Below are 27,302 nucleotides of genomic sequence, written 5' to 3'. Positions count from 1 at the left end.
CACTCTTACCAGCTAGACTCTGCTCTTGCATTAGAAATCATCATTGTGTGTTTGGCAAACACCCTTAATTCTGTACTTTACAGTGTTTTCTGCGGGATAATATGCAAGGGTGGTTTGTGCTGCTGCCTGTTGTCCTCTCTGGGTTCTCCAAGTGTTTCAACTGTTTCAGGGGAATTTTTCATCTTTTGACCAAGTAACTGCTCCTCTCAAATAATTGTACGGCCGTGATCTGTGCAGCAGCAAACTTTGTAGCACAGATGCATTAGAAAAGCATCCAATTTGTTTAACCCGTGTTTGGACCTACACAAATCCAAACGAGAGTTTAATTTTGTATTTAAATACGTCTACTGAAGAGTAGATGAGAGAACTGCCGTGGTGCTTTCACCTCTGACTACCTGCGATCAGTCTGCTCGGGTAGGGCAGTGCCAGCTCAGGGCGATTAGAGCGCCTCTGCTCTCTCAGGCTGTCCAGGGTCACCCATCGTAACTGGCACCAGGGAACCCCAAAAGCCCCCCCAAAGCCGCACCCCGAAGCCATAGCCCGCAAGCCCCCGGGCCGGACGGGCGCTGTCCCGCAGAGGGCAGCATTGAGCAGCGGATGCGGCCGCAGCGCTCCCGCACTTGTTCCCGGGGCCAGGGCAGAGTTGCGGGCGCGGCACGTCCAGCCCCGGCACGGCCGCTCCCGCTGCACGCTCAGTTTAATTCAGCACAGAGCCTCGCAGGGAAACGAGGGACCCGCTGCACAGCCGGTGCTGGGAGCGCTGCTGGGGCCCGGCCTCGCCCGCCATGGAGGCAGCGCCGTGCCGAGCCCCCCCTCCCGCCAGGCCCCGGTTGGGGACCGGCCGCGCTGGCAGCGTCGGGGCCGAGTCTTGAGTCCGAGCAGCAGAACGAGCCCCGGGCGGGGCGGGCGCGGCCCCACGGCCGCAGCCACAGCGCCCCCCGCTCCCCTCCGCTCCCCTCCCCTCCCCACGAGGCCCGCGGCAAGGGCTGCGGGTAGGCGGGAGCAGCTCCCCGCCCGGCCGGGCCCAGGAACCGCCACACTGCAGAGGCCGCCGGCGGCGGGTATAAATAACACGGAGCTGAATGGCGTCTACGCCTCTTTACTACGCGCCGCGCCCCCGCCCGGCCGGGCGCCGGCGCCGCCGTGACGGACGGGCGGCGGCACGAAGGGGGGCGCGGCGGGGCCGGCCCCGCGCCCGCGCGGAATGAGGGCAGGGCGGAGGGCGGAGCGGCGGCGCTGGCCGGGAGCCCGGCGGCGGCTCCGGGGATGGTCCACGCACTGGCGCCGTCACGTGTTGTTCTCCTTGGAGTGAGCCTGAGCCGCGGCGGCGGGCGGAGGGGGCTGGACTGGCGAGCGCGGCCCCCGCCGCCTGTTTTGGTGCGGGGCGCCGGGAAACTCCGAGGAGAAGCCGGCGGAGAAGGGGCCGCCGCGGCGCTGCCCGCTCCCCCGGCGGGCTGGGGCACGGGAGGGGGCCGCGCCGCCGGCCGCTGAGGCGCTGCCGCCTGGAATGAAGAGGAGGAGGAAGAGAGGATGTTCCTTCGGCACTCGGGCTTGCCTCCCCTCCTGCCGCTGCCGGGCTGCGCCGCGTGTGGAAATGGCACTTTCTCTGCCTAACGAGATGGGACTGAATGGGGTCGCCAGCCTCCTCCGCACGCACGAGCAGGAGCAGCAGCCTCGGCGCTGATATTTGGGGAAGGGGGGTTGTATTGTGGGCGGCATTTTTTTAAAAATTTTCTCTTTTTTGGGGGGAGGGCGAGAGAGGGGAAAGCAGCGTGTATTTTTGGGTGCAAATCCCGGACTTTGCAAAACAATCTCCGCCCCCGAGAGGATATTTAATCTGCAACAGAGATCGCTGCTCGCGGAGGCAAACTTGAGCCGGGGAAGGGGTGCAGGGAGCGGAGGAAAGGGACCCGGTCCCAGCCTCGCCGGAGCCCGACCCCTGCAAGGGAAGATGCGTTTTTCTTTCCCGGCGGCTCGTTTTGGGACGAGACTTTCGTCTGGATTGATCGGGACTGGACTTTTTAAGGACGGGCTTACCCGTCTAAGCGCGATTTGGGCATAAACAGCAACACAAACTCTGATTTGGTGCTGGAAGCTGCCTCTGCCACTGAACAGCTGCTCTCACCCTCCTGTCCCTCCCCCGTCCCGTTCTCAGAAGAGGATCCTGAGCTGTTTTGCTTTTTTTCTTTTTTATTTCTTTCTCTGTTTTTTAATTGTCATTGCATGCATTTTATTTTAGGCAGTTGCCTTTCCTGGCTGGCTTGGCTGTTTTGGGGTCTTGCAGACTGTGAGCTGCAGTAAGAGCTCCACCACCTCTCATCATGGCCAGCCCCACGGATAATAACGAGGGCTTCTTCTCAGATGTCAGAAAGGTGGGTTACTTGCGCAAACCCAAGAGCATGCATAAACGATTTTTTGTGCTGAGGGCAGCCAGTGAGTCTGGACCCGCCCGGCTGGAGTATTACGAGAATGAGAAGAAATGGAGACACAAGTCAGGGGCACCCAAGCGCTCCATCCCACTAGAAAGCTGCTTCAACATCAACAAACGGGCTGACTCCAAGAACAAGCACCTGGTGGCCCTCTACACCAAGGACGAGCACTTTGCCATTGCAGCTGACAGTGAACCTGAGCAGGAGAGTTGGTACCAAGCACTGCTGCAGTTGCACAACAGGGCCAAGGGCCACCTCCACCTCCATCACCATCACCATCACCACCACAGTGATGTCACTTTTGGAGGCAGCAGCACAGGACTGGGGGAAGCAGGTGAAGACAGCTATGGTGAGGTAGCCCCTGGTCCAGCTTTTAAGGAAGTTTGGCAAGTAATTCTGAAGCCGAAGGGCCTAGGGCAGACAAAGAACCTGATTGGCATCTACCGCCTGTGCCTGACTAACAAGACCATCAGCTTTGTAAAGCTGAATTCAGATGCGGCTGCTGTGGTGCTGCAGCTGCTCAATATCCGCCGCTGTGGTCACTCTGAGAACTTCTTCTTCATTGAGGTGGGACGCTCAGCTGTCACTGGACCTGGTGAGTTCTGGATGCAAGTGGATGACTCAGTGGTGGCACAGAACATGCATGAAACTATCCTGGAGGCCATGCGAGCTATGAGTGAGGAATTCCGGCCCCGCAGCAAGAGCCAGTCTTCCTCAAACTGTTCCAACCCGATCTCTGTGCCCCTTCGCAGGCACCATGTCAACAACCCTCCACCGAGCCAAGTGGGGCTCAGTCGGCGGTCCAGGACTGAGAGTGTCACGGCCACTTCTCCTGCCGGTGGTGGAGGTACAGGTGGCAAACCCAGCTCTTTCCGGGTTCGAGCATCGAGTGATGGGGAAGGCACAATGTCAAGACCTGCCTCTGTGGATGGTAGCCCCGTTAGTCCCAGTGCTAACCGGACTCATTCACACAGACACCGTGGCAACTCCAGGCTCCATCCTCCACTCAACCACAGCCGGTCCATCCCAATGCCTTCCTCGCGCTGCTCTCCTTCAGCCACCAGTCCGGTCAGCCTGTCATCCAGCAGCACTAGTGGCCACGGCTCCACCTCAGACTGCCTGTTTCCACGAAGGTCTAGTGCTTCAGTTTCTGGCTCCCCTAGTGATGGTGGATTTATTTCTTCTGATGAGTATGGTTCAAGCCCGTGTGACTTTCGCAGCTCTTTTCGCAGTGTAACCCCTGATTCATTGGGACACACCCCTCCTGCCCGGGGTGATGAAGACCTCAACTACATCTGCATGGGAGGGAAGGCCACGTCTTCATGCTGCAGCCTGGCAGCACCCAATGGCCATTTCATCCCACGCACCTGCCACCCTCAGCAGCAGCCCCGCTATCCTAGTACACCCTGCTGTCCTCGAGGTGGTAGTGAGGAGGTTGCCGACTTGGAGAAGGCATTCAGAAAGCGGACTCACTCTGCAGGCACTTCACCCACTATCTCCCATCAGAAGACTCCCTCCCAGTCTTCAGTGGCCTCCATTGAGGAGTACACGGAGATGCTGCCTTCTTACCCCTGTGGCAGCAGCAGGCTGCCCTCCTACCGCCACTCAGCCTTTGTGCCCACTCACTCCTACCCAGAGGAGTGCCTGGAGATCCACCACATGGACAATGGCCGTCATCGGACCAACTCCACCCCGCACACGGATGATGGCTACATGCCCATGTCGCCTGGTGTAGCCCCTGTGCCCAGTGGTGGGGGGCCTCCCAAGGGTGGTGACTATATGCCCATGAGTCCTAAGAGTGTGTCGGCCCCACAGCAGATCATCAACCCTGGCAGGGGTGGCCGCCACCCTCCAGCCACAGTGGACTCTAATGGCTACATGATGATGTCCCCCAGTGGCAGCTACTCCCCCGACAGCAGCTCTGCGGGCTATGGCAAGATCTGGACGAATGGTGCCGGCCACCACCCAAAACTCTCAGTGGAGAGCAACGAAGGGAAGCTCCCTTGCGGCGGCAGCGACTATATCAACATGTCCCCAGCCAGCGGCTCCACCACCAGCACTCCGCCCGACTGCTACTTCGGGGCTGCGGGGCAGCCGGGGGTCGAGGAGGCGGCCACCGTAGCGCACCACAAACCCATCTACTCCTACTTCTCGCTGCCACGCTCCTTCAAGCACGTGCACCGGCGGGGCGGCAGCAGGCCGGCGGGGGCAGCCGAGGAGGGCAGTCCTCAGCCCCGCATCGCGCTCGGTTCCAGCCGCCTCCTTTACGCGGCCGAGGACTCGTCCTCCTCCACCAGCAGCGACAGCCTGGGCGGCGGCGGCGGCCCCGAGGGCGGCCCCCCGCCTCAAGCGCAGCCCCCGCGCAAGGTGGACACGGCCGTGCAGACCAAGGGCCGCCTGGCGCGCCCCACGCGGCTGTCGCTGGGTGGCCCCAAGGCCAGCACCCTGCCGCGGGCCCGGGAGCAGCCCCCGGTGCTTCTGCCCTCCGAGCCCAAGAGCCCCGGCGAGTACGTGAACATCGAGTTCATCGCCGGCGAGAAGCCGCCCTTCCCCTCGGCTGCTCTGAGCATGGCCCTGCCGCCGCCGGGCAGCGAGGCCGCCGAGGAGTACATGAACATGGAGCCGGGCCCGCCGCGGGCCCCCTGCCCGCCCGGCTTCGCCACCGCGCGGGCGGCCCGGTTCGGCCGGGACTACGTGGCGATGCAGCGGGGGGGCGCCGCGGCCGCTGGGGGCTCCTGCTCGGACTACGCGGACAGCCCGTCCCCCGGCTCGCCCGCCCGCCTGCTCAGCTACGCCGAGGGGCGGGGGGGCCGCGCCGGCCCCGAAAAGCCCCCGCCGGCTGCCGCCACCGCTGCGTCTCCGGAGCTGCCGCGGCCGCCGGCCGAGCTGTCGGCGGCGCCGCCGCGCTCCTCCTCCCTGCTCGGGGGCCTGGGCGCGGGCAGCGCCTTCACCCGCGTCAGCCTCAGCCCCGGCCGCAACCAGAGCGCCAAGGTGATCCGCGCCGACCCGCAGGGCGGCCGGCGGCGACACAGCTCTGAGACCTTCTCCTCCACGCCGAGCGCGGCCCGCGGAGCGGCGGGAGGGCTCGGGGCACCCTTCCCGAGCGGCAGCGCGGGGGGCGCCGAGGAGGTGAAGCGGCACAGCTCGGCCTCCTTCGAGAACGTGTGGCTGCGGCCCGGAGCGGGGGAGGCGGCCGCCCGCCGGGACCCGGGGGCCGCGCCCGCCCTGGAGAACGGGCTCAACTACATCGACCTGGACTTGGTGAGGGATTGCGGCCACCGCCGCCACCACCACCCGCACACCCCCGCCGAGGCGAAGCAGCCGCTGCCGCCGAAGCCCCCGGGCCAGCAGCGCGGGAGTGGCCACTGTGGCGAGGATCTGAGCGCGTACGCCAGCATCAGCTTCCAGAAGCGGGAGGAGATGTAGGAGCCGGGCGCCCGCTGGGGAAGGTGAGCCGGGACGGGGCGCGGCTCCGCTCGGGGAGTGGAACGACCGCGGGGAGTGGGCTGGGGCGGGGGGTCGAGGCTGCTCGTGGCGGTGCCTTCCCGCGGGATGGGGGCGGGCGGGATTGGGTTGGTTTCGATGAGCCTTTTGGCCTCACTGCAGCATGCTTTAGTGGCAGAAGCGTTCAGGAGTGCAGCATCCCTGCAGGTGTCCCGCCGCTGGCCCGCACCTGCACGGGCTGGGGAGTACTTCCAAAGTAGCTTTGGACGTTGCCGTTCAGCCGGGGATACGATACCGTGCTTACGGTTTTGCCACGTTTTTTTACTTTTCAGAATTATCAGTGCTTCGAAAGTGGGGGGGAGAGAGATGTGAAAGCGAGTCGCTTCTATATGGGGCTGGCAACAGTAAACTCCCAGTGTAATCCTGGTTTGGTCAGTAATCATCACGCTTGTGGACAAGAGTAGAGCAGTGAACCGTGCTAACACGTGCACGGCTAAGGGCATCTACATCAAGGGGCTGTGACCAGTGTTAATTCAGTATTGTCGGAAGGAGTTTTGAGTTTGAAAACAGACTTCAAAGCCTCTAGACTATTGTATCTATCACTTGTGTTTCAGTTGAAACTGTGTGGCTGTCCCTCGCGTGCTTCAGTGTTACAAACAGCACAAGAAATGAGCCCTATGAACTGTGTTTTTGGCGTTGACTAATGTGTTCTGTTTCTTCCTGAAGCTTTTAATTTTTAATTCGGGAAAAACTTCTGCTAGGCTATTTGTTGCACGTTGATTACAAACATGTAAGATGAGTAGCAGCCTTGTTGGAAGCAGTGTGATGTTTCTGTTGAGTGGGAACTTCAGCATGCAGCACAGAACAATGTATCTTGTTAAGCCTTCGAAAAGTACAGCACACCTGTGTAAGTCCTTGCATGAAAGGTGAAGAGTGTTTTGTTTTGGTGCAGGCAAGTACTGGCAGATAGTTGTCTAGTAAAATTCGTCACTGGATTTTAACAGTTTCTACACACCTGAGCAGCAGCAATCATAGTAGTTTAAGCAGTCACTATGAATATATGCAATGATATTAGGGGTTGAATCTCATACCACTGTTTACATCATCTCAGTATTTGTGTCTCCTTTTTGCTGTGCTGAAGGGAACATTGAGGGCTGGTGTTGGTGTGATGCCTGGGATCATATGTTTTTCATTTTCACGTGTTTTGCATCCTTATAACCTGAACAAAAGCAAAACAGTCTCTTCATATTTGCTGCTTGGCACTCGCTGCTGTTGCCCATTAGAGCAAAGCAATATTAAGTCTTTGTCTTACATGACCTATCAATACCAGGTTAATTTGAAAGTTCAAGGTAGGACTTAAGATCAGTGCAAATATTGCCAGTTTGGTCCAAGTGGTAACTGGTAGGAAATGGTAATTTTTGTGGCTGACAGGACTGTGCTGAGTGTCATCATACATTGTTGGTGACTAAATGTACACAAATTTACACAGCCACACCTTTTCTTAGTTCTGGCATGTGCTTGCACAAACCCTGTTTTTGCAGATGACTTTTGTTACCCTGGGAATCCATATCTGCTTAGGACAGCATTGGTGTTGTGAATTCTTCTGGAGGGAATTTTTGCCAGAGGATGCAACATGTTCTGCAGTTAAATCACTTTGCTGGGAGCATCACTGTTCCCTCCCACTTGTGCAGTGCTGAGACTGGGGAGTAAGTGTGAGAGAAGATCCTTGGTCAGTGTGTGGGTAAATAAAGAATATATGAAGGGTGTGAGAAGGCAGGTCTGGCAGGGAGCAGTGTCATAACTGTTTGCTTACACTTTTTTTTCAAAAGCACTGCTTTCCTTTTGTTGTGGACAGCTTGTTTAATTGAACTATGTGTCATCTTTAACATAAAAGCTGTGGCAATAGTCTCCATGGTGGTGTTAGGTAGACACCTGCTGTGATTATGTTGTTCAGTGAAAGATTAGCATGTGGAAGACTTGATATAAGAGCTGGCTGAAGAATACTATGCAGATGTTTTTAAGGGCAGCATTGTGTAAAATAGAGTATAATAGAACATCTGTTATTTGAAGTTGGTTCTTACTTCCCAAAATTAGGATTGGATTGAGGAGGTACAGCTTCTTCTGGGAGGCAAGGGGAGAATCAGGTTGTCATTATATGAGGAGTTTGAGCCATGGCTGTTCCTTTTCCCTTTCCAATATAAAGCTTTGTTGGTTGCTTGTAGCATTCTCAGACACTAACCCTCGGGACTCTTATTTCCCAGGCTAGATTTCTTGCCATCAACTGAAACTTCCCTTGCAAAATTCAGACCAAGTAGCTCATCCCTTGAGTGTGCTAAGGAAAGAATCCCAACAACGTTTTATTCATACTAAACTATTTTTACAGCTATTTTTTTTAATATGTGCTTGTACCTTTTTTGCTTTGGAGGTAAAACTTAGGTTTGGCAGAAGATTTGTTCCATGTAGGTTGTACCTTATGCCATTCCTAAGAAAACCTGCCTGGAGCTGAGTGAGTTATGGGACTGCTTCCACATGCCTGAAAAAGTTGTTGAACACCTTCAGCTGGACCATTCACCTGAAAAAACTCCACATGCAGTAAGGGTGCTCCAGTTCCACAAAGCTTTGCCTGCCTTTCACAACAAGCAGCAGAGCAGGCTGTGCCTCCTTGGCCAGCTTCCCGTGTTCCTTCTGGCAGCTGAGGCTGTTGAGGCTGCAGCTGAGAGCGGGGAGGTTGCAGTTAAGGTTTCTCCTGTTGGTGTCTGAGCAAGTGAAAGATGAAGGAAAAGCTACTTGGTGTGTTAGCAGGTACAGTGGAGAGGGAAAAACATCTGGAGCTGGGAAGGGAAAGGTGAAGCTGCAAATATCAGAACAAGGGCTGAGGAAGGCTGCACTAAGTACTCTTTCTCTACTTTTCCTCTCTTTCATGGGTTATTATTTACATTTTAATCTCAGAAGTGGCAAAGGGACTGCACGTGCTTTTTTTTTTTTTCTCCATAGAACAATCTTCCACCACATCCCAAAGGCCAAAACTATCTGGATAATGCTTGTTTTATCCATTCTGGAATTTTTTGTTGTTGCCATCTACAGGACAATTACCCTAAATGTTCATCTCCTAAGGGTAAAATGATTGTTGCTACTTTGATGCAAACTAGCTAACTCCTGTCCTTTTCCCTGCTCCCCTGTCCTTCTCCGCCAACTGCCTCCAAGTTGTTCAAGCATTGGATTCTGAAATATTTTTAATTTCTTTCAAGTGTAATTATTTCTCCTAACATTAAAGATACTGGCCGAAATCATCATGTTCTTTCCCAAATTTAATTGAAAAACATTTCTCTCTCACCCACGGCATTCCTCTGCACTCTCCAATCCCACTGCCTTCCCTGTCATATATTCTTGTCTGTTTCCAAACAGCTGGCCCTGCCCTAACTCTCTTCTTTTTTCCTGTTAGAAGTGCTGTAGTTTCAGTGTAGTTCTGTATGCTCTCCTGCCCAAACTTTTACCTCTGCTTTAGAGAACTGAGTACCGTTGTGTGTGTCTAGCACAGATGGTGACTCTTTGGTGCTTGGATCCTCTGATGAGTGGCCTTTTATGCTGTAGCTGGAAGGCTACGTTGCTGCAGTTGCCAAGCTGTGCTGGGAAACACCAGCCCATGACATGGAAGAATTGCAGGGAGGGAGCAGTGTAGCCCTAAGTTGTTTTCCTCCTGCTTAGGGTTTTGCATGCACAGATGTGGTGGGCTGGTCCTGGCTAGACACCAAATGCCCACCAGAGCCACTCTATCACTCTTCTCCTCAGCTAGACAGGGGAGAAAAAAATACAGCAAAAGGCTCATGAGTCAAGATAAGGGCAGGGAGAAATCACTCATCAGTTACTATCATGGGCAAAACAGACTCAACTTGGGCAAATTATTTTTGTTTATTACCAATCAAATCAGAGTAGGATAATAAGAAATAAAAACTAAATCTTAAAACACCTTCCCCCCACCTTCTTCCTGGGCTTAGCTTTACTCCCCATTTCTCTACCTGTTCCCCACAGCAGCACAGGGTTATGAGAATGGGGGTTTTGGCCAGTTCATTGCATGTTGTCTCTGCCGTTACTTCCTCTGCAGGGTACTTTCCTATATCCACAGTGGTCTCAGATAGCCTCACTCCTCTCTCTGGCTGCAGTTGTGCAGGTTTTTGTCCTTCTCTTAAATACATAATGCCAGAGGTGCTGCCACTGTCAGTGGCACTGTTTGGCCTTGGCCAGCAGCAGGTCCATCTTGGAGCTGACTGGCAATGGCTCTGTCACACATGGGGGAAGCTTCCAGCAGCTTCTCAGAGGACCCACCCCTGTAGCCCCCTGCTACCAAACCCTGCACACAAACCCAAGACAACAGGTGAGCAGATGTTATGGATGTGCTCTGGATCCGGCTTTTGGGGCTGCTCTGAGAAGGTTCCTCAAATGAGCAGGGGTTTTGAAGATGAACTGCTGATGTCTTGTGTTCTGAGTATAGAATCAAAAAATATTCCAAAAAGGAAACCATTAGATGTTGGCTCTGGAGAAACAGGAAGTGCTGTAGCAGGATAGTAGAATGAATCTAGGTATCTTGCTTTGATCTCCAAAGCTTCAAAGCTTCATTTCCATTTTGTTGATGACTCTGAGAACTCCTGAATGTAAGTGCTAATAATACAGAATAGAATATGTGTAATGTAAGCAAGTGGTAACTTGGCTCACTCTAGCTTTGATGCTGACTATTTCACCCACTGCATGGGTGGTTTGGGGATTTTTGGTGATGTAAGAAAATGGAAAACAGTACAATGGGAATTCAACGCAAGGGCATCTGTAGGGTTGTTAGACCTTTTGCCTGTATCCACTTAAAGCAAAACACTTCTAAGGGTAGAACTAAACTTTTGTATGGTTCTCATGAAAATACATATGATGGTAAACAGAAAATTACTCATGTCATTCTTGTATTATGTACCTGGGTTTTATTTTTGCTGAGACACTGCTTGCTTATTAAATTTACTTCTTTCATAGTTTACAATAATTTTGTTCTTTTTCTCAAGTTAAAATCATAAGGTGGAACAACAGAAACACAGCAATTCATAAAATCATAGGATGTGCAAAGTTGGAAGAGACCCACAAGGGTGACAAAACAAGACCTGTACAGTTAAATTAAGTTTCTAGGGGTGTGTGTTGTTTCCCAAACTGAAGAACAGAAGTTTCTGTAGTTTTGGGTCAGCACCAAGGTAAATACCAGCATGTTATGAAAGTTTTTCATGCTTTGTGGATATTACTGTAGACAAAACAGTGCATTTTTTACTGTATGCACACACCAGTTTTTCTCCATACTTAATTACTTGCCAAAATTGAGCCTGTGTCTCCACATACTTGCATATTTGCAGTTCTCCTGTTTAACAAGACCACAAGCTTATAATTAATGGGTTTAGGTGTTTCTCTTTTGTTTTCCTGGCTTAAAACTGAAACAGAATGATTTATAAACAAATTCATATGATTATGAGGTACTACCTGGACATGGTTTTCACATTCACATTTCAAAAACAAACTGGTTTTTGAATGTGGTTTAAATTTGAAAATGAAATATGTTATTACAGGGTGAGGGTGATGCTGATTTTTAGTAGCAACTGTAGGAAGATTGTACATTTCCTTAGATAACACTTGTAAATAGAGAATTAAAGCTCTTAAATAAAATGCAGCAAGCAGCTGTGGAATGGGAATGTTATTTGACCAATATATTCAGTATGTTGCATTGTTTAGGAATACTTTATAGTAGCTAAAGTTTTATATTCATTAGGACTGTAGAATTTTCAAGACTTCCTAAATACATTAGTGCAAGTACTGAAAGTAAATGTACTTGAATATTCTTTTGAACCATTAGCTGTATAATAGCTTGTTTGTGAACAAAGTGGATTTTTTTACTCAGTTTATTGAAGCTCTGAAAGTGGATCTGTTCAATACTGATTATTACGTTAATAAAGTCAAATAAGCTTTAAAAATAATTTTGGTGTCCAGTGATATGGAAGAGAAATAGATATTATTTTCCAAAACTAATTTCATTTTAGGTTTAACCTCTTTGCCAAGCAAGTTTCAATGAAAAGTAATCATTGTGTTTGATTGACAGAGTTATAAAATACTCTTAAGAGACAAGGACAAAGGAGGGGAAAGCTGTTCATGGGACCTGTGCTGTGACAAGGAGAGACTGGGGGTTACTGACATAAGATAATGGGGAACTTGAGGTGAAGACCAGGCAGCACTTGTAGAGTATGGGAAGGAGATGGAAATGAGAGAGAAATTACCTGGGGGACACAGAAACTATGGCAGGATGATGGAGATAGAGAGAAGTGCAAGGTGCTTGTGATCTGAGGGGAACTGTGATGGTGATATTTGAAAGTTTGAGGATGAGTATAGAGAAATGTGGAGAGCCTGGATATAAAGAGTTTGTTCTAGAGGTGGTCATTTTGCATGGTTCTGCAATTTTCTGAAGGTGTTTTATCTTCTGTACTTTTTAAAAAAAAATTATTACAGGAATGGAGACTCTGCTTAGGAAGCACATGTTATTCCTTATTTGTTATTGGATTTTATTTATTTATATTTTTTTTTAGTATTTGGATAGTCTTCTGACCTTTACGGGTTGATTTGCTTAGTAAGGCAAGTAGAATTTGTCTCCAGCTCTTCTTTCCTGAATTCTTTGTCTTGTGGTATCCCTGTTACAACGACAGCAGTAAACCACAAGATACAAATCTGAATTAAATACAAGATAAATATAAATGAGTGCATTTTAACATTAAAACCCCTTGATTTTATAAAATACATACAATAAAAGGAGGACTATGTTCACACAGATTTTTTTAACTTCAGCATTTTCTTCCTTACACTCTAATACTTGGACAGTTATAAATTTGATTTGGGTTCATTAGTTCAATAATTTGTCTTACAGATTAGTAAGTATAGATTCTCTTACTTTTTTTTTCAAATTAAAGAATATATTGTAAAAGAAAACTTCAAATGACAAAGCTATTGTTACTGCTTGTTAGAGCAGTTGTGGTTTTCATTTTGTGGTAAAAGCTGCAACACAAATATATTAATACTGGCAAATACATCTGAATTCCCAACTTGTCAGAATGGTAAAAGCTGGCTTTTGGTCATCTGGACACAATCTGATGTGTTAGAGTACCAGTTCATAAAACTGAATAGCATTATACTATTTTTACATAATTCTGGGGCTTTGATAAATGGTGATTATTATTTTGACTACATGAAATAGAGATAGTAAAGGAGAGACATCGGTAACTTAAGAAAAAAAAAAAAGATTCACAAGTTTAGCAGCTTTACTCTCCACTTACAGAAATGATGCGAAATTTAACAAAAGCCAAGGTGTGAACAGATAAAGGAGATTTAAATAAGCCTGGCACTCTTAACTAACTAAAGGATGTCTTGATATATGTCTCTCTGATCATGTTTGACATATCTAGGTCATGTTCTCAGAAGACTATTATTAGAGATTTAACCTTGGATAATTGTGAAGTGTATTTCCTTCAGAACAATTTTTGATCAGGTAGATGAGACAGTGGAAGTTTGTGTGTGTTCAAGTGCTTTGTAATAATTTGGGAGTCTAGTTAGAAGATCTGGTGTCAGCCACCTGAGCTGGAAGGTGAAATGTACTGTTCTGTGGCGTATTACAGAAGATTTACCTGTGTACATTTTGTCAACCGTTGTAAAATTCTATTTTTTTGGAAGCTGGGAATGTGGTAGAAATGACCTGTTAAATTTTCAAATAAGATATGCTTCAGGAGGATGTGCACTTTACAGCTAGTAGAGCTGTTGAAGTGTACTTGAACATTTGAACTGATGATGTGTGTTATATAATGGAGGAACATAGAGTCTGGGAGCATCTACAGCTTTAACTCTTTTTTCTTCTTCTGCCTCAGCCCATTCCCTCCAGCCTGTGTGGGTTGGACATTTTTAACCACTAGGGCACCTAAGGATTGCATATGCTTTCTTTGAAATACAGAATCTGTGTGAATAGAAAAAATGGGAATTAACTAGCAGCCTTGGTGCCTGCCTAATTTTAGTGGTCTGGCTTTCAGTGTGGCTCACAAATATTTGTTAAGACATAACTATAGGGTAGGAACTCAATAAACTGGATTTGCCAGTCAATAAAATACTTAACTAGTTTGTGCACGAGAGCTTTCCTTCAGTGGCACAGTTCACCCAGTTCCCTGAAGGAATAAAGAGCTTGAAGCTGGAGTGGAGGAGACTAAGCCAGTCTGATTGTATGGGTTCCTTCTGCCTTCACTGAACTGTGGAATTAAAACCAAACCAAAACAAACCCATCATCCTCCTCACAAGATACTGCATGCCTTTAACATCATTAAATCACCAGTACATCAACATCATATATCACCGGTAACATTCATGTAAATGCTGTGCCCAGAGTTGTGTGTCTTCATTGAGAGAGTAAAAGAGCCTCAAGAAGTGTACATGGGAGGTAGAAGATTTAATTTGTTTCTCCTTCTGCAGCACATCTCGTCTGGGGTCTGCTGTTCATCAGTTTGTCAGTGACTGCACAGGAATGGAAGGGAGGTGGGGAGCTTGAAACACCATGGCTGAGCTGTGACTTGTTTCAGGTCTGACCTGAGCTTCCCGTGCCCTGCGCTGTGTGAGAGATGCAAAGACACCTCAAGTGACAGCTGATGTGAGTCAGTGAGAGAATCTTCTAGATTAAAACACTGGATAGTAATTAATCTTCAGCCAGCTGGCCTTCATTTTGAAGACAAGATTGCTGTGTTAGAAAAAATATTAACCCTTAGAGAGAATGAAATGAGTGGCAGGGGAGACATTTTGGCTTTAGAGATGAACTTGGAGCTCGGAAGCTTCCTGTATGTGCTGCAGGGGAGTGCTGGTGTCCAAGTGAATGATGCTTAGGCTCTTTGCTGAAATACCTTGAAAATTGCTGGAGCAAGGAGACAATGGTCATCCAGTAATTCCCAGTTTGGTTTGATGGTTCCTCTGCAAGTGATTGACAAGGTGTTTGGGAGTCACTGTCAGCTGTGATGCTAGTGCCTTCACATAGATATTAAAACAGAAGAAATACAGAAGCTCTTCTCTTTCCTGGAGAAGGCACAGGTATAACAGAATGTCCTTTGCTGTGCCTGCCATGTCATAGGGCTGGTAAAGTCTGCAGCTTTCCCTGCATGGTACAGTGTGCATTTTCATGGTGCTTGATCTCTGTGGTGGTACCCAGAGAAATAAAGGTTGGGTATTTTGCTGAAATGATGGTGGCTGTTCCACTTCAGACTCATGCAGGCGTTTTAGGTAAGTGATGGTGGCATTGGCTGAGTGGTCACTGAAAAATGGGATTAACTATCATTTCCTCAGAAAAGTGTTTGCTGTCATAAGTAATGATTTCTCTCCTGCAATTCCTGATCACAATTTCTGAATTATTTGTTACTTCAAATTAGCAAAAGGGGCATTTATGGAACTTAATGTTATATAATAATGATGACATAAACTAACAAGTTGTTTACTTACTTGAGACTAAGACAATGTTGTCTTACTTCTTTCCCTATTTTGGAATTTATCCACCAAGATTTTCCTTTCATAGTACAGTTGTATTTCCTGGAAATGACCAACAGCAGGTAGCTCCGCTGTGTAGTCCTTGAAAGAGGTAGAGCAGCTCAGCTTGCCACAGGATTCAAAATGACTCTGAGATGTCAATAAGGTTATGCATTCCTTGTTTTGATGGGAATGAAGATCTGTACCATGGCTGCATGAAGGGGAAAATGAGCAATACTCAGATTTTTGCAGTGATGGGAAATTCAAATGGAACCATTTTCATTTGGGGAAAGTGAAAGTGACTAACTGAAATCTTTAGAGGACAGAAATATATTTTAGACCGGTGGAAACAGCATTGTTAAAATAAGTTTCTCTTTAAAAAAAAGGAAATTCAGGAGAACTAAACAGTTAATTGCTTGATTGCAAATATAAAATGAAATACAGTTAAGGAAACCTTAGTTTCGGCGTACTGAAAACTATTGCAGAGGAAAACAAAAGAAACTTTTTATCTCCTGTGTGTGGTTCAGGAATCCCAAAAAGCAGGCTGGCTGGCACATCTGGGGCAGGGTCCTGCAGGAGCTTTGGGCAGATACAACCAGCTTGCCTTCCTGCAAAGGTGGGGGAGGTCTCACCTTGGCTGCCTTCACTTCCATCTGCCTGCTCCACTGTTCCATACCATGAAATGGTAATTGTAGTTAGCCTAGTCTTTAGTAATTATTTATATTTCCTCATTTTACACATAATGGCATTCAGATTTCTGAGAAACAGCAAAATAAAATGTATAAAGAGGAATTCAGTTTGTTTAGGAAGCCGTATGTTGAGAACTGTGAATATTTTTTTCTTGTTGAAAGATAATATTTGTTCTAGTGTCAGTATTTTGGAAATAATCTTGTATTTTGTTGACTTTTTATCATTGTGTTGTGAACATGATGCATAATATTCTTGTATGCCTTGGATATCTTGGTATGGGTGGATAGCAATGTGTGATTTACATCTATCTTACCAGTTTGAGATCAAAACAGGGGAAGATGAAACTAAATAGAAGAGCAGTGATGGAAGCCAAACAGCTCCAGATCATCCCTTGTCCTTTTCCAGCTGCTGTGCACATTCCCTCCTTCCACAGCTGCTTCTTTGGAGCAGAAGTTAAAGAACGGTGCACTGTGCATGAACATTGTACTTTAAACATGTGAATGGTGAACTTTACTCTTCAATGGATTAACATAGCTGATCAATTCATATGCAAGGCAGTCTTGAGTCCTTTAAACAATTTAAGAGTTCTTAAAAGTGAAACAGAACTCTCAAATGTATTTACTTCTTTTCTGTATGAAACTTCTTTCTCTGGGAAGCTCTGATAGAAGGGAAAGCCCTGCTAAAGGTGTGCAGGCATGTAGCTAGGGCATGTTTTTTCAGGCCTTTGAACTAGGTTAGGAATGTGTCTCAAGATGGAAGAATGAATAGTTACTTGGTGCTTTTAGCCTCCGGGCTTGAAACTCGCAAGAGGAATGTTATTGTGTCTTCAAAGACTGTTTCACACAAGCCTTTGTTGAGCAGGAACTTGGAGAGTTTTTGTATTATCATGCACACAACAAAAAGAGCCAGCCACCCAATTTGATCTAATTGGGCGGCAGTGGTGAGATGTTTCTTCAGTAGGAAGGCTCTGGAAAATGGGGTACATATTTTTAATTAGGAAATACCCTTTAGAGTATTGGGATTGCCTACACAGACGTTTACCAGCTTGCTAAAACTCTCTAATTATACTGATGCAATTCCCCATATGCACATCCCTGCTTTTTCCCCCTCTTCCTTATGTAGTGCTTTCCCAGGAAGAAAGCAAATATTTACATTTCTTTTAAAGTCTGTTTTGACCCTGAGGTGGTGGTAGCTCATCCCTGGAGAAGGCAAGCTGAGGTTGAGAAAGTGGGGTGGTTCAGGTTGAAATAATTTTTGTCTTGCTTTCTCAAACATAAACCTGTATTCAGGACTAAATATGCTGTAATATATTAATACTACCTAAATTGAGACAGAGCTTTCACTCAATGTAACTACCAAATGTTTAGAGGAAATAAACCCATTGCTCTAGTGAACATGAGTGGGGTTTGAAGTGCTAAAACCTCATTTCTGAGAGCAGTAGCTTCAGTAGATATCCAGAGAAATTTATTTTCATTTTAGTGTGAGCAGCCTAATGTTTCTTCAAAACTGAATGAGATCAACAGAAAAGATGGGAAAACAGCTTTTGTTTCTTTTAGTAAAAAACTCAAAGAATTCTACAAAAACAGAAATTTTGAATTCCACCGTAGCCAAGTTCACTCAATTTCACCAATTTCACCTACTAAAGAGAGATGAGGCTTTAAAAAAGAAAAAACTATCTTTAAACGCAACATTTATTTTGTTAAGTAACTTCATTAGGTGTTCAGGGATTTTGTTCGCTTTCATCCTTTCATTCAAACAGAGCTTGAAAAGTCATAATTCAAAATTTAACCAGCTACTAAATAGTGACCTGTGTTGGTCATTAGTTTCACATCAAGGATCTGCATAAATGTACATTAATAGTATTGTCTAACTAGGGACTATATTAAATGCTAAATTAAAAGGTTATATTGCAGATAATCATGATTTAGTGGTTATTGGTGTTTGAGAATGACCATTAAGGACATAAAAAAATAAGCTTTCTCATTTGCTAATCTAAATTTGATTATTTTAATCACTTTAATTTGAATTAATCCACCGTGAAGCTTAGTGTCAGTATGTACACGCTAATTAAACGTATTTGAACTGATACAATCATGCAGAAATGAAGGGTAGGCACAGAAAGGACCTGGATGCAGGATGATGCCTGATCCAGAGGAGCAGGAGCAGACCATCCACGAAATGATAGGAAGCTGGGTGGGGAAGAGGAGAGGGCAAAACCACAAGTACAGAAAGGTGGTGGTTAAAAGGGTAAGAGTGACAGGTGTGCTGTGTAAATTGGCCAGCTCCTGGGTCTTCTGTGAGAGAAGTTTCACAAGGTCAGAGAAGGGAAAGTTGTGTAGGAAGGGGTACAGGGGCTGAGTGAGCAGGAAGAGAAATTGGAATAATGCTGGGAAGATCAGATTTCAGTTGATGTAATTGGACTTTAATGGCTTGAATGATTCATAATCTCTTAGCTTGATAGGCTGTTATAAAATTTTAAACATAGGTATGAACGAAGCCTTGTGCTGATAACATTGTGGGATTGCAGCAGTGGAAAGCGTTGATGTGCCAAGAATTGTTAGTGTAAAAAAATTCCTCTAATATACAACGTGTTCGTAAGTTTTGTGTAGGCATATTTTGGAGGAAGGTTTGAATGATCCTTCTGCATGAATGGGCTATGAATTATTTTTCACCTAGGTGTGGAAGGGAAGGAATCTCCAATTGATGCAAATTGCTGTACCTACTTGAGGTTGGTGGGACGAGGACAGTGTACCTCAATTTAGAATGTGTCCCTTTAACAGTTTTTCTTTCCTTCTTTTTCTGGAAGCTGTTACTACACTGTTCTGTTTGAATTCATAGTGAGTCCCCATTAATTTTAATTAGCTGTAGTAACGAGTTAGCTCTAAAGGGCTGCAGAATGATCTGTAATTCAATGTCTAGTTTATCTCCTTCCTTGGTTATTTCATCTTTTCCAAAACTACTTCTACCAAAGATTGGTGAGATGTTTGATCTGTCTTCATTCAAGCTTGTTTACTGCTGTGTTTCTTAAGAGTTTCTGCTGTGATATTAATCATAGATTTGGGTTACATTTCAGCATTTGCATTTGGGTTGAAGGAACAGGTAAAAGCAAAAGACTATTTGTAGGATTGCTTTATACGTAGAAAAAAAGAGAACGTGTAATGCTAACCTTTGCATTACAGGACTTCTGAGGACTCTGTCATTTGTAGGACTTTCCAATCTCTGTTTTTAACTGATGCACTCTTGTAGTAACTTCTTACTGCTCTTCATTGTAACTTTTTGAAAGGTTTTGCTTTGGTTTTATGAAGTCAGGAGTGATACAAGTCACTATCTGGAGTGTTTCCTTGCCTTTATCTGCATGTCCTTGGCTGATACTTGCAGCTTTTACCATTGTTGTGACTTTCTCTGTTCTGATTCCTTATGCTCAGTTCATGCAGGTACATCTGACAGAATTAAGGACAGGGAGAGGCTGCAATAGGTATGGGCAATCACTGCACTTCAGAAGCAGAATGCAGGACACAGGTTTACCATCAGCTTAAAGAAATGGAAGGCCACGCTGTTGTTTCTGTCTCCTTGAACTTGTATTCCTCTGGAGAGTTGTTTTTGGTATCACCTGGGGAGCACTTGGGAATGCATTTAGGAGGAAATCCAGAACCATTTCTCTAGACAGCCGCCAGCTCCTAGTTTGGTTAAAACTAACTGTGAAACCTCATCTGCTGTATTCTTTCAGGCAGCAAATCTTCAAGTAGAACACCTTATGTGATTAGTGCTTTACACTGCCCTTGAAACCACACTTGTCTTGGCCTACAATATAGCTGCTTCTGCAGAGGCTGTGTCCAGGATTGTCCACGGGATTGCTGTGAAACTGCCTTTAGTGAGTTGTGATCCTAACCAGCTGCAGCACCAGTCCCTCTGCCCAGGGAGTCTGCAGGTGTGCTGGGTGAGAATCTGAGAGGGTTTATCGAAGTGGGTTTGCTTCTTCACTCACCCTGGAGCTGCTGCTTTGAAGTAGGAGTGCAGTATAAGTGTATTTATGCTGTTAGAAAAAGCTCCGCTTCTCAATTATGGCTTGTTTTGGTTTAGGTAGTCTTTATCTGAGAAAAGACATCTTTTACTGCCAAACCTGTGCTTGCTGCTTTAGTATTCATTCTAGTTTAGCTGTCTGTGTTAGTCATCTTCTCAAACAAACATTTTCTGCCAAAATCCAAATCCACATGGAGAAATTAGCCTTTCTAGTTTAGATAAGGTCATTTATATGTGGAAAATACTTTCAGGTGAAAATGAAAAATATATGTAATGGCTTCAGATAGCTGTCTTCCAGACCTCCTGGTATAGTGACTCAAGATGTCATTTGAGACACCGACAAGGTTCTCACCTTTCTGCCCCCAATTCTTGGTCAAATTTAGTGATTATAGGAGGATTCAATAAGTAATTGACTCCAATATTCAATAGGTAACTGGCTGTGATAGAAGGAAACATCAGTTTCCCTAAAACATTTCCTACTGGTCTCACAGCAATTCAGAAGAGTCAGTGGAAGAAAACTTTAGTTCTTTTATTAAAAAATCTCCTGCATGTTTGTCCCCAGTGGAGTATTACAAAACTGGATGTCTGTTGTCTGGCAGATGCATAATGGTACAAACAAAACTTTCTTTTAACTATTTGTTGAACTTCAGGCATTATGATCTACATTTAGAAGTAACCTCTTAAAGACAGTGCTGCCTTTCTGCTGCTCTGTGCAATGTTCCTGGATGTATTTGAGTACAGTTGTAACATTAAAGTGCTCCAAGAGCTTCTACAGTTGTCTGGAGCTTGGCTTTGGTTTTTCCTTTGCTTCAATGTTCTAATGCTTTCTGTTTTAGGCCTTATTTATTAAGAAGTGTTACTGCATTCTGCTTATTTTTTCAAACTACTGTGTCATTTATTTGGCAGGAGAGGAGGAAGGTTAAAGTTCTCCTTACCTCCTCCCCTTCTCTCCAGTGAAATTTTTGATTGTTCTGTTTAATGAGTCATTTTCTCTACAGCTGAAGTTAATTTAGTGGCTAATCCAAGCAGTGAGTATTTTCTGGGTGAGGAAGTGAGAGAACGTTAATTCTTTCCCCTCTTTTCAAAGGTGTGTCTTGGGTGTTTAAAAAAAAGCCTTGGAAGACAACAGTGCCTGTTGGAGGTATTTTATAATTTAACAGTAGGTAACAAAACGTCCATTGACTTCACTGGAGTGAAGTTTCCTCAGAGTACAGGGGGTGTAGGTAGGGTTTGCAGTGCTGTAGAGCTGCTGTATGTGCAGAAATGCTCTTTTCCAAGGGTTCTTTATCAGTATGTAAAAGCTGATAATGAATGCTATTGAGCTCTTAGTTGCTCTAATTCTTTCTTTCCTGTGGAAGTGCATGTGTGCATTAGGCTGAGTTGTGTGCTCTGGGCTGTTGAAGCCAATCTGGTCAAGAGCACTGTTTTCCAGAGAAAAAGGATAATGAAAAATTTGAAATTAAAATCACTTGTGAAATATTTCTGACATGTATGTCATAGATTTATAAAATCTGTTTCATACACTTCTGCGTGCTGAACATAGGGTGTTCTGATTTGGCTGAGTAGTACCCAGTTTTTGTGTGGCAGTGTCCTCACACACAGGGCTTTGATTAAGCATGAAAAAAATATTAAAGGCTGGCCTAGATACAAACTTACACAGAAAAACAAAAAGTGTGAATTAAAAGGTTGCATTTTAATACAAGTGTTTCAATACCATGCATAGGAGTGCCTCGTCTGGGCAAATTAAGGTGATGGCATAGAGTGAAAGGTTCATTTAGCCCTTTGGGGAAGACACAGAGACATTTCATACCAGATCCGGGTTATTTGAAGTTGGTTTTTTTTTACAACTGGGTATAATTTAACCAGGGTAAGTTCAGTGACTTTGTTTGCTCATGAGGACCACAGGTATGCACGGGTATTCAAGGTTCAGCCATCAGCTCAACTTCCAATTGACAAAGGCAGATTTCCCCCCTTGCGGTGAGCTCCTTATGCCTTTGGTTGCGGTGTGTGACAACGTATTCCTGTGTTCAGTCAGGCTGCTGAGCTGAAGTTCCTGTCTGATTTGGGCCTCCTCTTCCCAGGAAGAAGAAGCAGAGGTTACTGGGGCAGGTGTGGTTACAGCCATGTCTCTGAACAGCCTCTGGACAAGGGGGAGTTTGTGCTCTGTCAGTTCAGAGCATGAATGGGACTAGTGCACGAGAAGCTGCACAAGGGCAGCTTTGGGCACACTTTCACTGCTACTTTTTACACTGTCATTTAGAAGAAGGATTCTTACCCCAGCTCCCATGCTGACACCTCCTTTGCCTGAGTATGTGCATTCCTGTAGCTGAGCCAGGCAGCTACCTCAGGGACCCAATCCAGGCTAAAAGTAACCTGGCTTAGGGAGAGCAGAAATCAGAATTCAGATTCATTTCACTGTATTGCTACAGACCTTGGTGCCAGGGCAAAGGAGGGGATGCTGTGTGTGGTGGGAACATTTACAGCAACAGCAGGACAGGCTGGTACAGGCTTCAAGTAGACATGAAACAGTGATCATCATCTCCTTGAAACATTTTTATTCATTTTCCAGAGTGCTTATTTCATTGGGCCAGGGCAATAATGATGGTGTGAAGTAGAAGAGGCTTGGTTTTTTTCCTGCATTAGGATCATAAAAACTTTCTAAGTCTAATGGCTGGAGGTGAGCCTTATACACAAAAGTTCTTTTGTTTTGTTTTTATATAAACCCATTTGATGTTAAGCAGCCAAATCTCATCTTTTATGGTTAGTATAATGCGTTTTTTAGAAGCTACTGTGCTTCTTGTTTAGCTTTCAGCCCCAGCTCCAGGAGGCTGCATCTCCTTACATGGTCTTGTCTCATACCTGCTAAGTCAGGGATACCAAACTGGCACTGAACACCTCTGGTTAGAAACATAGATTTCTTCTTAGGAGTGTTAATTACTGCAATAATTTCTCTGTCCTTCAGCTATGGAGAATTTTCTAGGTTTTTTTAAAAGAAGATTTCCAGTGCTTAATAGAAATGGGAGTGATTGTGCTGAATTATGTAGTGAGGTGAGGGTTTTGTGGTTTTTTTTTTTTGTTTTGGTTTGGTTTGTTTACTCTTGAATAGCTTTCCTGAAAGGCTTTCTGTCTGTTCTCTCTGTGCTTATGGAACCGTACAAGCTCTTGTTCCTTGGGAAATGTGTCACTGTGAACTCTCTGTAGCAGTTAGGCAAGAGGAAAAACACAGTGAACTGAGGCTTGTACAGTAAGCCTGTCAGAGTACCAATAGCAGACGAACTGATAGTTCAGCTTACCCACTATTTGACTTGGATGTGCAGGGCATAGATCAGTGGTCTACTGAGCTGTTACATACTAGAAGGGGATGCACTTTGTGCCACAAAGTACAGTCTAGGTTTTGTTCCTCTGATCTGCAAGCAAGTATTTTGATTTGAAATCTTTGCCATCTTACTGTTTATTTGAAAATTAGGAACAGATGCGGGCTGAAGATTTTTTGCAATAATGATTAAATGATTAAAGCTTAAGACGTTCTTCCAAAGAAGGAGAAAAAGATTTTTTTCCCTCATATTTTAGGACTAGAAAGATAAAGGAGGAGGTAAATAATGAACTTCAAAGGAAAGTTTTCTGGATCTTTTAATGAAATGCCAAATTAAAAGCAGAACCCAAAGACCAAAATTAGTTAATGAATTTTTTACTTAAAAGGAAGGAACCTAAAACTTCATGTGTGGAATCCCTGATAGGTGACCTTTGCTGTGGGCTCAGTGGGCTGAGTTTGGAAGCAATAAACTTGTAATCTGAGGCCTCTGGCCATGAAGGAATTGATAGAAGCCACACCACTGTGACCTATTGCTCATCTTCTTACCATCCAAATGATAATTCAGTGTGTCATAATAGTGAGGATGTATTCCTAAAGCTTGAGATGAATAGCAGGAATTAAAACACCCAAGCACAACTCCAAACTCTCTCTCTTTTAATGCTGAGTGAGTGTCCTGCACTAGTCTGCTAAAGGTAAGAAGTCTCACCTGTTGGATGGAAGTTCTCAGATTCAGGTGTAAGAAGGATGTTGAATAGTTGTGCAGTTGTAGCCCTATGTTCATTACTTAATGAGCCTTGTTCACAAAACTTGAGTTGTTAAGCTTTTTCCCCTTCTTCCATCCTGGTAGCTGTTTCTGCCAAAACTTGTCCAGCAGTGCAGCAGGATGTTTTTCAAGCTTGCCTCATTAAGGTTGTAACCAGGAATTTGATGTGTACATCAGCTTCCTTTCCTCTGTCTTTAACACTGAGTGTGATTGCTTTCATGGCTCTGTCATCTGTATTGCTGTTTCTACTTGCTGATTGGTTTTTAGGAATAATGGCAATCTTAAAAGGCACATCTTGTTTATAAGAATCTTGTTTTATCTTGTTTAATAAGAATGGGATCCTTTTTACCATCAAGAGATGCTTTGTTACAAAACAAATGACAGGTTATCCATCTTCTTCCGTGCCCACAGTTGTTAGGCAGCTTGTGGGGAAGGCTCTGTGTACCTGGAGTGAGCTGCACGTGCAGCAGAGGTGAGACTGTGACAGGGTCACTCCCTGTAAAACAGCTTGGAACTGGAGCACTTTGGAGAGGAGAGAAGCGGCTTCTAATTCTTTAATTTTATGACCACAGCTATCTAAATTTAAATCTTCTGTGATTTCAGGGATGATGAAACCAGATAGCTTGGGAGGTTCCTCCTTTGGAGCACATGAGAGAGAGCACCAGCCAGACAACTGGTACAGACAAGCAAGAAGCATCGAAACACACAGTGTGATCACTCGAGCTGTGCAGGAGGGAGAGCTATATTTACCAGATACAAGTGCTAATAATGAGACTTCAAAGAGAGCACACCCTTTTATTCCACAGCTGTGCTCTGCCATGCAGAAGAGACAGGGTAGTTTTCCAGTGGAAGTTTGCCACGTGTCTTTGCCTTGGGGAGGAAGTTCGGGGAGTAGAATTAGCATAGAATTTCAGAAAGGAATTGATCTACTAGTAAAACCATTATCAATTATGTAAGAGATACTCCTGAAGGAGTGACAGAATGGTAGAGTTTGGTCTTGCTAAAAATTCTTGAATGAAACCGTTTGAAGTTTGGTCCTCTGTACTGTGTCCATTACCTTGTAGTCAAGCAAGACCAATTCAAAGAGGATGCAAGATAACAAATAATCATTGTAAAATGCACTAACCTGTCATCATCATGTGCTTCATCTTCCTTAACTTGATATCTTACTAGATGAAAGTCCTAGTCCAGTGGATCTCAATAATAATTGGTCAAAGGGAATAAAGAACATGTGAAAGTGAAAACACATAAACAGTACTAGTCAGCTGAGAGTAAATAAATGTTCCATTCTGATGTTTGGTCTGTGATTTGAAACTAGTCTGACTGCTGAAAAATGACCTCTGAAGATGGGCAGGAGGATGGTGTTCAGCTCAAACGCTACTGGGACAACCTTTTTTAAGCCTTTAAAATTACTATGAATGTTTCTTTCCCACAGAAATTAGAGGTATAAAACAAGAATTATCAAACTTAAAAGTACAGCTTTAAGGCAGTATCTTAATTTCATTTGTCTGTACCTCAGTTTTCTTCTGTTAAGTTTTCTGTGGTTTAGAGGGAGTTTTAAAAAAAATAATTTTTAAATGGCAAATGCAGATTAGAGAAACCAAAATATTGGATCTAGTGAATAGAGAGGGAATTGTTAAGAGGAGAGAGATGACCAGTAATGTTTGACACATAGCCTTGCCCTGTTTTAAACAGATAATAAATTACATTATTTGTTGCCTCTGACTTACGTGGGACAGATTGCTGTTTGAGGGGAGACTAGATACAGATGCCAAGGTAAATATGATAGTAGTAGTCTTTCTTTTCTTTACTAAGTTACACTCAGGATGTGCAGGAAAAAGAACCAAATTCCTGAGTCAGCATCTGCTGGTATAGCCAATGTGTGTATTCTGGCAACTCACTAACAAGCTGTTGTATATACAGATTTCAGAGTGTTTTGAAAATAAATTTGCCATACAAAAGCTGAAAATAAAACTTAAAGAATTTAAATCAAAGCTATGTTAAGGTTTCAAAGTAAGAGATTTGTCTCTTAAGACATTATTTTCACAGGGAAAGGCAGCAGACATAATGTGAGGTTATCAGTGAAATTTTAGTGTTTTCTTTAGTTTAAGAAATTGCATCTAAAGTTTTCTGGTGCCTGGTGTGATTGAAGTGCACCAAGCATCTAGAGCTGCACAGGGTGGGAAAGAATTTATAAGATGAAAGGAAAAGTGTTGGAAAACAGCTTCATCTTAGTGAACTACTTGCATCTTTTGTTTGAAATTGGAAAAGATTTATTCTGAGTGCAAAACTTACTTAACTTGTATGGAAAGGGAAAGATAGAAATTTATACAGGTGAGAACGTTTGGGGGTTTTCCCTGGAGAACTGGATCCTTTTAATAATGTTAATTTTTTTTAAAAATAATTAAATGTTGAGGCAAGTGCCTGTTTAGAATTGGAAAATAAATATGAAGAAACAGTGATGCAGATGAATTGCTCTTTCCTGATACCTGAGGAACATTGAGCTGCTGCTTCTCTGGTCAAAATGGAGAGGCTGTAACACATAGCACCATGAAGCTTAGTGCGTCCAGCTATTGTCCCTCGAGTATTCACATTAAAATTAAAACACTTTCTTGGTTTTTTTTCTCTCTCCAGAAGTGTTTTTTTACCATCCAGCTATTTGGTGACAGGTGGGTGGAGAATATGTCAGTGGTTTGTTCAGTACAGAAGAAGGTGCCTGGTTGGGTAGAGCTGAGAAGAAGAGTGCCATCACTTTGCACAGCAGTCCGTGTGCTCACAGCTCTGCACTGGGCAGTCTTGTAGTCCAGGGAGGGCTTCTGTGGTCATTGTGAATCAGGGGCACCAACTTCTCTGTATTTAGGGTGACTGTGCTGTGCCCAGTACTGGGCGTGTTTTGTTAGTTACTACTGCCAAGGCAGACTTGGAAGGAAACAAAACAAAAAAAACTTCTTATGAGACAGAAGTTTACAAGGTTTTTTTTCATTTGAGAAGCAAAAGTAGGTTTTCTTCTTATACAGGTTTTCTGGTTTTAATGTTTTCATACTGGGAAGAATAGAGTTAAAGTGCTGGAAGCTGCTGTAGAGGACAAATG

The 27,302-nt window shown here is 45.1% G+C and overlaps 1 protein-coding gene across 2 annotated transcripts in view; it reads left to right on the top strand.

Moving 5' to 3' along the window:
* The first annotated feature begins 1,366 nt into the window (after positions 1–1,366).
* The window catches only part of IRS1 (insulin receptor substrate 1), a 50,203-nt gene continuing 24,267 nt past the window's right edge, over positions 1,367–27,302 (top strand). Inside the window, exons 1-2 of one of the 2 annotated variants that reach the window (XM_088061142.1) lie at positions 1,367–5,878; positions 24,815–24,970. In XM_088061142.1, coding sequence (XP_087917268.1) covers positions 2,322–5,855 — 3,534 coding nt within the window. In that variant the 5' untranslated portion in view covers positions 1,367–2,321 and the 3' untranslated portion in view covers positions 5,856–5,878; positions 24,815–24,970. Of the gene's footprint in view, positions 5,879–24,814; positions 24,971–27,302 lie in introns of those variants that run through there. The other variant, XM_005527106.3, reaches the window with a different exon arrangement.

This window comes from Pseudopodoces humilis, chromosome 11 (genome assembly GCF_049639895.1).
Source record: "Pseudopodoces humilis isolate 2021_Gansu_Grassland_sample_001 chromosome 11, ASM4963989v1, whole genome shotgun sequence".
NCBI lineage: Eukaryota > Metazoa > Chordata > Aves > Passeriformes > Paridae > Pseudopodoces > Pseudopodoces humilis.
The sequence above is the reverse complement of the archived record's forward strand: the minus strand, read 5'-3'. Positions and strand labels throughout refer to the sequence as shown.